The following is a 14,602-nucleotide window of genomic DNA, read 5'->3' as shown; positions in this document are numbered from 1 at the left end:
AAAAGCAGTTTTAGTTAGGTGCTGAATGGTTGTTTCAGAGACCACCCTAAAAATTCGATTTTCAAGTGGAATTTGCTTTCTAGACCATGCCAAAGACTTGCAATCCGTGTTTTATTAATGCGTCATTCCGTAAGCCTGGTCGCTGTTCAAGTGAGCAAATTAAACAAAAGGTAATAGTCTAAAATCCTCGGTCTCAATTGTTCAATCATTTGTAACGAAAGTGGGCGAAGGACACACGCAGATAGCTAAATCATGCTTCTCATGTGTATTATAGAAGGCCGATCACCCCTGAACTCATACGCTACGTCTCGTCTTCGAGATATATTCGGGATTGACTGTCCATGCGTTAATTATTTGTGTCCTCAATGATAAAACTCAAGCAAAACACAACCAAACCACGTGTAATTGCGTCAAACATGGGGTAAATGTAAACCTGTAAGATATGAAGTTCTTTGGGTAACCAACAAATAAAACTTGCGTTCATTCCTGGACATAATTGAAAACATAAGACCAATTCAAAATGGTGATGATGCTTAAGGTAGGAATCGACAATAGGAGAAAGTACCTCTACGACATTGAAAATTTATGAAAGTCATCAGATGAGGTCAAAATGGTTTGAATGTAATTACTTTTATCATCTTGTCATCTTAAAGTAATCATTGTAGCAAAGGTGGTTGTCCTACGTAAATGTGCGATACTTTTTTCCCTCTTTTATCCATTACTGACACGTATGGAACATGTTATCATCGCGACCGTCTTCCGTAGACAAAAGAAAGCTTTATCAGTCGCTACAGCAACACTTAACTGATATTTGTCTCGAGAACTTAGCAAATGGTTTTACTCAAATTGAGGTGATCTCTTCTTGTTGATTTTCAGAGGAAGGCTAGGAAATGTACAAACTTATGTAATACGCATGCACAACAAAACAACAACAACAACTTTATTTGTACCCAAAATAAAAAATACTGATAAAAATAATGATAAATTGACAAGAATATATATATATCTTATTAGACGTTTTGTTGTGTAGTATCGCACAGTATTTTTACGAGTTGTGCCGTATTTTGACGAGCCCGTAGGGCGAGTCAAAATACAAATAACGAGTAAAAATACTCAACGATACTACACAACAAAACGTCTAATAAGTTATTTATTATCCAACACGCCAAACTGTTATTTCAGTGCGGGCGAATTTCGCGGATATCTATTTACGGGGAGTGCGTGACAGAAGTATGCGAAGCGGAACGGAATTGGCGCGTTGTTGTGTCGCTGTTTCTATTTTCTTCATTAAATGAAGAAATTTTATGGTCGTCAAGCTGTTTTTCTTCGTTTGATTCATCTAATGAACTTGGACCTATATTTGCCAGCCATTCTGACTCTCCGTCGTCGGAAATATGATTCAAATTGTCCGCCACTTTTTTTTTTTTTTTTTTTTTTGTAACTACAATCCAATTCTTCGCCTGCGCGATGGGAGAAAATCTGTTTAACCGGTACTACAATAGACGAGTACGAATGCCGCGTGATATTTGTACTCGTCTATGGCGTTATTTGCACTCGTCTAGGTGTAGTTGGATAATAAAAAGGAGTACTAGCTGCCCCAAATAACCATAGGGGCTAGAAAAAAAGGGCAGCTAGACTTAGGTGTTTTATGTAATGTAATTATTTGGGTCAGATATAACACGCACAACACACTGACACACACACACACTCATTCATTATACAAAACAAGGTCAAGGAAGCAAGGAATATCAGAGTAAAAAACAGGCGGAAGGCCAGATAAATTATTAATGGTTTTTCTTAAAACAGCCATTGTTCGGATCATTACACGTTTCGTTTTGCTTCTAATTTAGTTATTATAGTAAGGCCTTCCGTCCACTCTGATCTTGATAGTTTTCCCTTTAAAAGGATAACAAGATCTTCTTTAATCGCCTGCAAAAGGAAGCGATCAAGCGATTCTACTGTTTATGATCGTTTTCACGTGGTCACAAAAAAATTTATCGCTCTTTCTGTGTGGGTGGTACACTTTTGTTGTGTTTCCACTCTGAATTTATCCCGTCGTGTTTGGACGGGGCCATGGACTTTCTCTCAAAAACGTCGAAAAGGATTTTTCATATGCTGTTGGTGGTAGCAAGCGTGCATGCGCTTTACATGGTTTGTCTTAGAAAATAAAACCTTAAATTGCTACACAATGTCCTAATGAAAAAAGAATAGAGACCTTAGTTTTTTGTTCGTTTTGCAATGCATTTGGATAATGTAAATTTAGTTAAAATAAGAATAAAGTTATCGTCAAAAGATAATAAAAATGGTGTAATTGTGACTTTCTAGGCAAGTAAATAAGTCATCCTAATATTCTTGGAGCAGAAACCGCGTGTTGGTATTTACACTACTTCTCCTGCTTTTCGGTCGGTGCAATGTTTACTACGGGAGCAACACCACCAAACTTCAAGTTAGGTGCGATATCTTTGCTGTTTAAAATTACATTTCCATAAACCTTTAAAAAGGGAAACACTGTCGACTTTAGTTCTTTTAGATTTCACCGTTTTAAATGCATTTTTAGTCATTCGTCAGTCTTATTTTAGTAACACTCTTCAATTGTGTAAAGTAAGAAAAGATCTACAGAAACAGTCCAAGAGAGGATCAGGAGATTTGCAAGAGGCTTGGATGCATTTTTTGGTATTAACAGATTTTTGAATGCTACCTCTGTTGCTAGTTTTGTTTCGACAATAACAAAACAATAAATTAAGAGCCAACTCACGGGCCAAGCTACAATCACAGCCTTTCGTTGAGATGTCATACAACACTTTCTCCAAAGATGCTCTTCGGGGAGCGTCGCTGACATACTCAAGAACGGCTAAAAATGAGCTACTCAGCTCTCCTTACCTAAAGAACCCTTTCAAAATATTAATTATCTTAAAACTGGGACGCACTCCGAGTGTCACATCATAATCAAAAGGTTTCGCTTTCTGCAGTTGGTACCGTAAAAAGGAGATTTAACGTTCAAACCTTGAAACCTTGCTTTCCTTTAATGTTTCTTTTAACCATTCAACCCCTCAGAGTAATTTCTCTAACAATATCACCCCTGAATAAAACATTATGGTAACGTGAATAAAGGAAATGATGGCTACAAGCTCTTGATTGTTAAACAAATTCTCCTTGTCAGCACCTCAGGAAATGTATGGAAAACAGTATGAAGAATATGCATACTGATGTTAAAGTGTTAAGGGTTGAGATTCGTACTGAGAGCTTGGATTAAGTAGGTAATTTGGTTATATCAACTAAGTTGATATAACCAAATTACCTTGTTACCCCCACCGACACAGCACCACAGTTTCTTTAGAAACTTTCAGCCTTTATTGGATTAATTAGACTGTTCAGATGTTATCGATATTTCTATTTGTCCCTTCCTTTCACTCAATTTTTTCTAGTGGGTGCAACTGAGTAAGAACAACATCCTTATGGTCTAAGTCCAGTCCATGGTTACTAGTTCCTCTGGTAACTTTGTGCGATTCTCGTCCGATAGAGGGTGAAGTTAGTTCCCCTTCTTTTTTCCAATGACAACGGTAAGATGAAGCGCAGAAAACTCGTGAAAGAATCATTGAAAAACCGTGACGGTAGCTCTGATTGAAGATAAAGTAGGCGAAAAAGTTCAAAGCGCCATTACAGTGTACTAAATACTGAGTTACAAAGCGAAAGTTCTTAGAAAGACAAACTGAACCTTCAGGACTGAAAAGTTCAATTGATAAATACACTACAAACGGTGACATTGAAAAGAAAAATACCACCACGATTGCCAAAGACATCTTAAGTACATTACGATTTCTCTTTCCGCGGCGGCTAAAGTGAACCACTAAATTCTGTACCCCATACAGTGTTTGCTTTCTCAGCTTTCGAACTATTAGACCATAAAAAACTGTTATCAAAAACAGCGGTATCACATAAATTAATGTTATCAGCGCTAAAAAGACAATTTTCGTAACATCTCCCGACCAGCCCAAAAAACAGTATGTTTTACCGTCGTTAAAAGTGCGAATCTGGAATCCGTAGAGATATGGGGCATGAATAACTGTTGATATCGACCAGATGAGCAAAATAACGTATTTCACTCTAGGTTTTATTCGTAGAGCTTTTAGTGGGAACCAAACAGCGTAGAAACGGTCCAAAGCGATCGCCACCAAGGTCTGAACGGAAACCAGCGTAGAGATGTCTTGAAAGAATGCCGTGAGTTTGCAAAGGGCTTCTCCGAATGCGCCATCTATAAGCCATCGGTGATTTCCGAAGATTATCTCGACGTTAGCCCGGGGCATGGCGAATATTGGAACTAAGAGGTCGGAAATGGCCATATTTACGATGAGTAAGTTTGTGGTGGTTTTCATTTTGTCGTCTCGATAAACTACCATGATGATCAAAGTGTTTCCAATAAGTGACACTACAAGAAGCAAGCAGTAGGCAAAGGTCTTGCAGACTTTAGCTGCCACAGGATCCTCTGTTGAAATGCAAGATGTCATGTCGTTCCCGCCGGTAGCATTGCTTACATTCATTCCGAATACTGCCGTAGAGCCTTCACAAAATAATCGGGTGAAGTGGCAACTTTGATATCTATATTTAATGAAAACCACAACAACTGAATTAGGATCGATGACACTGAGAGTGTTAAATTTTTGAAGTATTTTGATTCAACTCTACTTTGTGGGACGGCTGAACGAAACGTGAATTTAATAGTTTCATAAGGCAAAGAAAACAAATGCACAAGCGACGTATTCGGCTTTCGGTGATTTTGAATAAGTCAATAAATTTTTGAAGGTTGTCATTTGGAATCCGCGTGAATGTGTTTCCTCTTAGATTGTCCTTGCTACTTTTTGCTTTAATTTCACCTTTGCTTTTCAATGCTTTTCCACACTACCCAGCGTTTGTTTAAACAACCCCCCAGTTGTAAGATCTTGTCTAAGAAATAAATGTACTTCTATATCTATCAAATCTTGACCGCGAGGATGCGAGGAAGACCGGATCTTCAGCATTTATGACGGAACGCGAAATTATCAAAACTGATCAAATCAAAACTGATCAAATCAAAAAGGAAAAACCGAAATTTGAACTTAGGAATTATCATATTCAGCCAGGAGTCTGCAGCACTAATTTCCTTTTTCATGACTCGATATGGCTTTTAAAGTCGGTGCGTGCGACAAACTTACTTCGAGCCAGAAAAGTGAAGGGCTTCATTTCAACCTTAGTACGTACTGTGCTAACATTCAGACCTGTCCATTTTGTTATGACTTAAAGAATTTTGTTGTTCTTTTATGTCACCTAAGACTTAAATACACAATCTGGTAGACGGCACGGAAAGGTCAGCGAAAAAGCTCAGTTTAATGGAAGCCATTTAAACGTGAACAAAAACGGCATAAAAGCACTGAACTTGGCTATTGTACCTTTTATGATATGGAACATGTTGGAATATTTTATGTCGAGGACGTTTATCCAAGTGGGAATATCAAACTTGCATGATTAAGAAACTTTGCGAATCAGTCTGTTTAAATCAATTTGCCTTCAAAAGCATTTACATGTAAAGAGAAAGATTCACTTAATCGTGAAACATCATTCAGGATTGATTCGAAATATTCCAAATATTTAGCTATGTTTTTACTGGCCTTTGCGGTGGGATAATTCGTTTGTATATGTAGGCCTGTGTTTCTTGGTCTTAGCTCTTCCATATTTGTTATCAAACCCTCTCTCAGACCCTTTTTCTTTTTCACGCTCTCCGCCCGATAAACTGGAGAAAAACGGCGGAAAACTGAACAGAAAGCCAGTTCAATTTGATGCGAACGGAGCTCTTAACAATGCAAACACGTTGAAAATTCATAAAGCTGCCTATTTTACGATCTTCTGCGGGTAAATGTTTAACGCGTTTTTAGCTAAAGAACCCTGTCTAAAACCAAGCGATGCTCTCCGCTGTTGTTCAGTTCTAAGTGTAGGCGCGATGTCAACCTTTCAAGCCACGGGAATTTTTGATTTCAAATCGGCAGCTACAATACTGGAATACAAACCTTCAAATTGACGAAGTTCTCCCGTCGCAGATTAAGAAGATTGTTCCTGATTTAAAAACTGTCAAATGTTAATCGTACCTTGGCACCTATGTTGATGATCGTCTAATCGACTTAATAAAGATTTTTTGAATTTTTTCTCAGTCCTTGATCATCAAAATTGATATGATATTAAAAACCCACGCCCGGAAAACCAAGATTACTATGATTGTAAAATTGTATCAAGATGTTACTACAAGCAACATTTGGACTCACAAACTAACTGTAGTATATTCTTCTTTCGACTGAAAAGGATTTCAAAAACATATCTAAAGGGTAGGAGTGGTTTCAAATTGAAGGAGGAATTAGCGTAGATGCACTGCGTGACATGCCTAGGTTCTTTTTCACAAAAGTCTAGCCTAGTTGATTTGTTTTAATATGCAGAGGAACCCCACCATGCGGAACTGTCAGGGAAAACGTAAAACAGTTTGAGACACCGCGGAGTTCAACTTATAGCTGATAAGACTGATTGTAAATAACTAATAAAATAACATACTTCAAGGTTGGAAGCAAGAGTTATTCCATTTTAGAGGGAAATTCGAGTTGAAGCCAGATTACCAAGCTTGAATTCGCGAGGCTTCAGTGCTGGGCAAAATAAAGCACAACTAACTGAAAAACTAGCCTACCTTTCTTCTCTCGAACGTCGAAATTCGCATAAACGTGATCGCGGAAACAATCACATACGTTTCCAAAGGGAAGTCGCCGAGGAAGTCAAAGATATAGCTATCAAGCATGCTCGTCAGATAGTAAATTGGCGTCATCGTTTACTTCAACCTCGCTGATAGTGATGGCTCGCACTGATACTGAAAGAATTACTTTTCAATCGATCTGGAATGGGTCAAGATGACGCAAAAACACTGAGTGACCCATTTATTTATCTTGGCTTCATCCGTCCACATGTAGATCTAAGGCTAACTAACACGTAAACAATCAGCTGAGGTGCATTGACCTTTAACAGAAAGGCAATCTACTAAATGTTTATCGGCCAATTGTTGGGAGTGCCAGTCATTGAGCCTTGCTATTTTAAACTGTCAAAATATTGCAGTCATACGCTAAACATTCGACAGATTCGATCGATTACAACGTGTTAATAGATGAAAAATTTCATTAAAACTGTTAAAAATGACTCCAAACGAATAAAACTAGCAGTATTCCTATGGGACATGATTGTTGCTATGAAGGCTTAGGTTTAATGCGTATGAGACGACTTCTTCCTGTCTGTCTGAAATGAGGTGCAGTCATTCATTTACAAACTCTCTTCCATTAGATTTTAAATACTTTAATATTCAAACCAAAATATCTTCCTTCAAAATATCAAATATCAAACTCATTAACTAAATGTCACGGTAAAAAATCCTTTTTTTAATCTTTGAAATTTAATAGTAAAACTCCTACATGGAATGTGATACAAAGCAAATTTGGTGCATGGCGTGCATGACGCAATGAAACCTTTTACCTATAAAACATCATTCTTTATTTAACAACACTGAAGAACTAATTAATTTCTCGTCCTAGTGGGGACAAATGGCACCAATTACCTTTGCTGAGTGATCATCTGTTTACCTTAGAAACTTTTCATATGCTGACTAAAACAAATCTATTTTATCATGCTTCGAGTTTCTTTCATTGCTGATAAGGAATGAAATCAGCACTAAAATTCAAGGGGAAACCTCTTTCAAAATGAAGTTACGATTCTTAAAGCGATCACATACGCAAAAAATACAGTGTTTATTGTCCATTGAAAGCTGAAACGGAGCAAGTAGCGGTGCACAAGGATGAGGAGTGTAAACGCTGGAAGACGTACTTTTCAATATTTTTCCTGAATGAGTTTGTGCTGTTGAAAAGGTTATGGTTTTATGTGGTTCATGATTTTAATTTCACAGTGCTTGCATTTTCGCTTCATGACCTCTTGGACAAGCAGCTCTTAACGTAATACGGGACTGATGGTGTACACAGGCTTTTGGACTTTGTTAGAGCGTGTACCGCGTGTATACTATCATTATTCAAAATAAAAACTAAAAATAATTAAAAAAGAAACAAGATAAGAAACACACAAAAACCCTTGACCTCACTATTCTGTTTTAACCGCATAAATTATTACATTACACGTGCCTCCTCCAGACCGAAAGGCTATAATTTAAAGGCTTTTTCTCTCAAACAGAGATACGAAATGAATAGGAAAGGATTTGTATCACCCCACTCAATCTTCCCTTAGCTGTCCCCGCGCTTTAAGCCTCCGATTGAAGCAAAATGTGCACTCCACACTAACGATATCCTTCAACCGAAAGCCAAACTTTTTTAGCTATTTACAATACTATGAGCAAATGCGAGCCCGTCGGTAGCCGTTTCACACACGTTGAATAAAAGTTAGACACTGATCGGAGGCAAATAAAGATCTATAATTTCTTAAACAGTAATATTTCTTGGGTTAGGAAAGTGGATCTTAACAAGCATGGTTGTCAGTAAAATCGTTTACAAAGAGACAGGACCCAACTCTCACGGTTTAATCTGGCGTCACTGTTAAAAAAAAAAGGACCGAAAAGGGCGGCTCTTAAATTAGCGGGACGTTTTGTATCCAAAGTTGCAATAGATTTTTTTTCTTGAAAAAAAAAAAAAAAAGGAATAGGATTTACTCTGCAAAAAAGCCACTTCTGCAGTTTATCATAATACATGGTACATGTTATCTAAAACAAATATCATTAGAACAGGGGATTTTCATTAATCAGTAATTTTAAAGTTATAATCTTTTGGAACTCCTCTCAGAGTATTTCCGGCGAGAGGTATATACTTTATTTCAACCTTTTCACTCCCTGGATCTCTAAATTAATTCTTCCAAGCTAATAACGATATATTTTTCTGTTGACTCGTTTGAAGAATGAGGCTCGATCTCGAAATTGTCACCCAGCTGATGAATTTCTAAATTCTCATAAAGTGTGTATCAAAAATTGGAAGGAGATTTGACATAATGAACAATTCTGGGGGCTAAAAGGTAACTCCTTCAGTATATACCTTTCTACGAAAACGTCCATGGTTGCGACAAGTTGCCCGCTAGCTAAGCGGAAGTTTAGTCCCAAATAAAAAGCTATCGTATAATCGTTTTTTTCTATACAACTATTCTACTATGTCTTCACAAATCGCCAGACAGCTAGGAAAAGTGTCACACAAGACAGCAAGCTTCCTGAGGACGAAAAAATACAAAAGAAGGTGAAGTTCCGGTGGAAAATACTTGACAATCAACCTACTGTGGCCACCTACCTGTTCTGTACTTTTCACCAGCTTACGTATTATCAGCTTGCCTTTCCCTACAAGCGTTTGTTCTATAACTAAACGACTAGAACTGAGTTTTAATGATGAGCTCTTTGAAAGTCGTCAACATGTGAAATTCCTGCTATTCCAAATAAATCCAGCCTGAAAATAACCTATCGCTCTCGGACGGCATATAACCGTCCTTTCACTTTTAAACCCACGCCCCCTCAGCTATCGATCCACTACTTCGCAAACGTATCCGCACTTCGGCAAATATCGCAAAAAAAAAATAATAATAATAATAAACAGTTGACTGTCATCATCCTCATTTAAGTTTAGTGAGCTGACGAATACACGACTTTCTTCAAAATGCCGAGTCTTGGTAACCACTATTATAATCATTCCACAAAAAGGGTGTAAAATATAACACTGTCAAATTGCTTCGGAAAGTCGTTGACCCGGGTGCAATGACCGCTACAGAGAGGCCACGCATACCCTTGGTGATACTATGATACTTCGAAGCTGTGGAAAAAAGTCGTGAGCACTCTGTTTTTTAATTTGTAGTAAAGTGACTGCAAAAAAAGGGGATAACCAACAAGGAAAACATTGGCTTCGTACCGACAATGTACTTGATTAAATCCAACTTCTGTGCTTCAAGTTGTGTCCCCAGTTTCGCTACCTAAAACAATCATAAACCAGCAATTAAAATTAAGTCAAGCAAAATAAAACAAATTTGAATTGAGTGTTGAAAAACCAAAACCCAAGTTATCTCAGCGACCAATCAGAAAATGGGTTTAAATTATCATTAGCCAATGAAAACTCAAAGTGGAATCAGCAAACTGCTCGAAGCGCGGGAAAATGCGAATGACCAAGTCTAGATTGTTTTTGGTTTTGCATCTGATTGGTTGAGAGAGTATAGCGCGTCACGTGTTTGCTGGACCAATCACAGAGCAGGGTTTAATAAAACCACGGCAAATCCGGATTACTTAGGATAGTCACTTGAAAATTGTTCTGTCTGTTAACGAAGCGCAACAGTAACAATAAGTTATCATAGCAAATGTTTTCAGACAGCTAGCTTTACCTCTGTCTCTATTCTATTCTCTGTGTCCTTAATTTTCTGGTCCCGCTGTGCAAGCTGAAACGAAGTATTACATAAGGAATGGAGACGCGTATGAGTATGAAATTCAAGCAATCAGTATAATAAACAAATTTGCTTTAGACGTTATGCTAACTGGAAGCAAACACGACAAGTAAGTGCAAAAACTTTTCAGGAAATAAAAATACTAAATTCTCTTTCCAACCTCTTCTTTGACACGACTCTTTTCCAAGCTGAAATCTAGCGCCATTCCGCCTCGGAGTTTCGCTACCTCATCCTACAAAGGGAACATCATCAAATGCAGAATTTATGCCTATAAAACCAAGAAATCGACAGTAATGAGGAATGGTAAATAAAAGTTCTGTTTCTACCTCTAAGATTCCTTTGAGGGATTTCACTTCGTCTCTTAGTTTCTGATTGACAAAGAAAATGAAAACAAAATATATATATATATAAATCGGCGAAAAAATGCGACGGTCCGCGTGAACCGTGAAAGGCGTGCAGCCTGTGCAAAAGAGCGACGGCCGACAAAACCGCGGAGTTTAAATTTAGCATTTAGCATACAGTGCAATAACATGAATGATTATCCACTCAAAATCTCACAAAAAGCAGCGAGCGGTTTCATTACAAGAGAGTGATCACGGCTGATGAACTTTAAGACTGTTTGATCGATCATCGTACTCATCCAATCAGCACACACTGACTGAGGCGTATGAAGCCCTTACCCAAGAAAGTCCCCCCCCCCCTGGATTAGCTATAAAGATCTAGAAACTTAGGTATTAGGTATGTGCCGCCCTAAAGGTATGGTTTTGAGCCGTTTTGACCTGAAAACGGCTTAAAACAAAGTGCACCATCTTTTGTAACGTTAAATCCCTGTTTGATATGCAATGTATTATGCTAATATGGTACGTGTCCCTCATGTGATTCCTGCAAGCCAAAGCGGGTTCTCTACTTCTTTTTAGAGGTCGCCGGTACGAGTGGCAAAGGAGCACTGTAAATGGCTTTCGCCAATTTGTCTTGAGTCGCACGACGAATCACCTTCGAAAATGGGAACTCGCAGTCGAAATAGACATTACAATTTTCTCTTGACGGAATTGGGTACCGTAAAAAAGTTCTGAAGGTAACGTTTCGTACATTAGCCCTTCGCGATTCGCTCTGACGAGAGGCTAACGCTCGTAACGTCGCCTTTTGATACCTTCACGGTAGCCAATTGACATTTGTCAACTCAGTTGATAAAACCAGAATATTTTGCACTAAAAATTAACCCCACCGACGCAGCACCACTGTTTCTTTGGAAACTGACCCCCTTTAGACCGACATTGTTTTAGTTGAAAGTGCAAACTGACAATCTGTAGACAGCCGCAGCTAGTTTACCGTTTTCTGATTACTTATTTCGATTTCAACTTTTTATGATTTCTACCTGGTTTTCCTCTTGAATTCGAGCAAATTTGCCTTGCTCAAGAAGGAACATCTCATTTCTGAGAGGAGAAACAAACAGATATAATACCATTTATGTAAAATCCACTTATTCAAACCACCAGACAGTTAACAATTATTGGATGAGGTTAAGCATGATAGCGATAATTACCGAGGCCCAAGTTTTGTGTTATCTGCTGAAGTCAAAGGCTGAGGCACATAACACATACTGAGACCCTGATAATTATATCTATCATGTGAAAACCGAATCCAATAATTGTTTCATCATGCATACTCCTGGGCTGCACTTGTAAAGACAAGAGCACATAAAACTATTGTATGTAGGTATGATATATAATCTATTGTCTGTACATATGACGTAAGAAAATGAATAATAATACACTTACATGCTAAATGACATAACCTATGCAGAGTAAGAATAACATGCTCACACCTTACTGAATCAACTAAGCCTTTGAATTTGACTTCAAGCCTTTCCTGGAAAAAAAAATGAACACAATGTTACAAAACCCACACCATGAAATAAGTCTCAGCAAAATAGATTCCAAGTCCAGAGGAGGGTGAAGTGTATCAAAATATTTTCCAATGGAGCTGCTGAAGGAAAGTGCAAGTGTTACTCTTTGAATGAGGAACAAAGCTCTATCATCTTGTCAAGTCAGTTGACAAATGACATTTCAGTACATACATAACATAGCAACTATAAATGGGCTGACAGCATTCGTCAGAATTTGTGCATCTGAAAAAAATTTACAACACTCTAGAAGGATAACTTGATCAGGTCACACAAACAGATTTTGTGTTGCAATATTGTGACCATGCTCACCTGATCAATTTTTGAAACAGTGCTATTAGTTACACTGAGAACACTTGATGTGATTATTTCGACCAAAGATGTTGTCAAGCTTTCAGCTTGTGCTTCTGTAAATCCTGAAAGAACATGGTTAAAAAGGACTAATGAAAGACGAACATGTACAAAATGAAATAGCCTGTAAGTAAGCTTAGCTCATATTAGCAGCAACAGGAGTGGCAAAAAGACACACCAGATGATGGCAGGGAGGGTCTTATCTGATGCGTCAGGCTCCCATACAGGCCCTACCAACTACCCTCAGAAGTAGCAACTTTAGCACTTGTGCCATGAATGCTGCAATAGCTTTCTTACAATCTAGTGACAATGTATCTTCCACTATGGCAGCTACTCGAACAAATGACTGCAACCCTTCAGTCAATTCTGCCAATAATTTCTGCAAAGCTCTTGGTCGGGCAGCAAATTTAGCCATCCTCTAATAGTTTAATCTCTGCTAAATTTGCACCCTATGTGATCCAACAAGAACTTCTGAAAATCTCATCAGACAGAGGGCCTCTACCATGTGGAACAAGTTTAGAGGCTGTTCTCTGACACGTTAGGAGCCCCACAATCATTAATGAATCAATAGTACATCATTTCATGCTAAAATTCATAAGAGTAAAAACCAGTAAATCAGTAGTTGTGAAACATTCAACAACATAATCCTAACTATTTTTATTTATGAAATGTCCCCTCTGGACAAAAAGACTTTGTAGAAGGTTATAATCAATACCAATACATCACAGATTTCTATGAGAATATCACACTGTTTAACAAATAGATTCCATGGTGCTTTATGTCAGTGTTCAGTAAAATAACCCAGATGAGGTTAGGAAAAGTGGTATGATAAAAAAGAAAAATGTTGTTCATGGTGATGTCATCTATGTATCTGCCCTCACAATAGATCATAAATAAACCAATTAAAATGTAAATAGAATTCCACTTAGAGATGAACCAATCAAAATGCATGAAAAATTCAGCTTATCATATAATTAGCATTTGACAATGTAAATAAATGCTTAACAAACCATTTTCCTGTAGTCTTCTGACCAGCCTGTGAGTATCAAAATGAAAACTAACTCCACTGGGTGTGATATAGGAAGAGTTTGAACTTGATCGTTTCCAGCAGCCCTTATAATTTCCTGCAACAATAATGGGCTTAGTGTGTTAGATTAATAACATGAGTTGCAGTCATTAACTGCTGTGGTTTGACCCGTGTTAGAGAAGACAAACAGACGTCCGAGATCCCCCTGTGGGGGGGGGGGGGGGTATTATTTTGCTTGCCAGTGATCAAATTCAGTCTTAGCTAAAAAAGCTGATGATTTAGCTTAACAATGATTTCATAGACTCGGTACCACCGGTGAAAACGAGTTTTCGTGCTTCGGTCACGCAAAAGCCGCAAAGGATGCACTTACTTAAAAATCGATCAACAGTGTATTGACCTTCGAGGCCACAATTTGGCGGATAATTAAAAAGTTATTTCCTACAAAGGAAACCTAGAAATAAACATAAGGAGGATTCTTCCTTGAAATATTTCTTTTATACTTACCGTTACGTTCGTTTTGACCGAGGAAGTAAAGAGAAGGACATCTCGGAACAGATAACGACAATAAACCGATTTTGTAAAAATGAGCTGCGGTCGAGAACATCTTCGAAGTTTGTATCAAATTGGTCTTTCCACAGCGACAGGAACGAAATAAATTGAAATAGCTCACTAGAAAAACCTGATTGCTTTTTAACATATTTCAAGATGTTGTTTCCAAAAATCCTTACTGTTTACTGAATTATTCAATATTTGCGGCTCTGTTTAGGCGGCGTCCTTCTTGAACGAGTGAAATAACTTTTATTACATAAAGTAAAATATTTTATTTTATGTTTCCGCTGGTCAGATATACTGAGCCTGTC

At 37.9% G+C, this 14,602-nt stretch overlaps 2 protein-coding genes across 3 annotated transcripts; both read right to left on the bottom strand.

Annotated features, from left to right (window-relative positions):
* Positions 1–1,411: 1,411 nt before the first annotated feature.
* On the bottom strand, positions 1,412–7,027 carry LOC111345325 (neuropeptide SIFamide receptor). 2 transcript variants are annotated; one of them, XM_022952603.2, is made up of 2 exons: positions 6,701–7,027; positions 1,412–4,596 (listed from the first exon to the last, which is right to left on the bottom strand). In XM_022952603.2, the coding sequence occupies exon 2, from the start codon at positions 4,536–4,538 to the stop codon at positions 3,408–3,410; it is 1,131 nt and encodes a 376-aa protein (XP_022808338.2). In that variant the 5' UTR covers positions 4,539–4,596; positions 6,701–7,027; the 3' UTR covers positions 1,412–3,407. The 2 variants fall into 2 exon arrangements, with proteins under 2 accessions (XP_022808338.2, XP_088609386.1); XM_088753260.1 differs by lacking the exon at positions 6,701–7,027 and adding an exon at positions 6,039–6,097.
* Positions 7,028–8,452: 1,425 nt separating this feature from the next.
* Positions 8,453–14,602, bottom strand: LOC111345330 (mitochondrial calcium uniporter regulator 1). The gene is made up of 10 exons (XM_022952611.2): positions 14,247–14,602; positions 13,726–13,839; positions 12,677–12,780; positions 12,287–12,330; positions 11,837–11,894; positions 10,788–10,829; positions 10,622–10,693; positions 10,402–10,455; positions 9,939–9,999; positions 8,453–9,252 (listed from the first exon to the last, which is right to left on the bottom strand). The coding sequence occupies exons 1-10, from the start codon at positions 14,437–14,439 to the stop codon at positions 9,194–9,196; spliced, it is 801 nt and encodes a 266-aa protein (XP_022808346.2). The 5' UTR covers positions 14,440–14,602; the 3' UTR covers positions 8,453–9,193.

Source organism: Stylophora pistillata, chromosome 3, assembly GCF_964205215.1.
Source record: "Stylophora pistillata chromosome 3, jaStyPist1.2, whole genome shotgun sequence".
Lineage (NCBI taxonomy): Eukaryota > Metazoa > Cnidaria > Anthozoa > Scleractinia > Pocilloporidae > Stylophora > Stylophora pistillata.
Note: the sequence above shows the minus strand (reverse complement) of the source record. Positions and strands in the feature narration are given on the sequence as shown.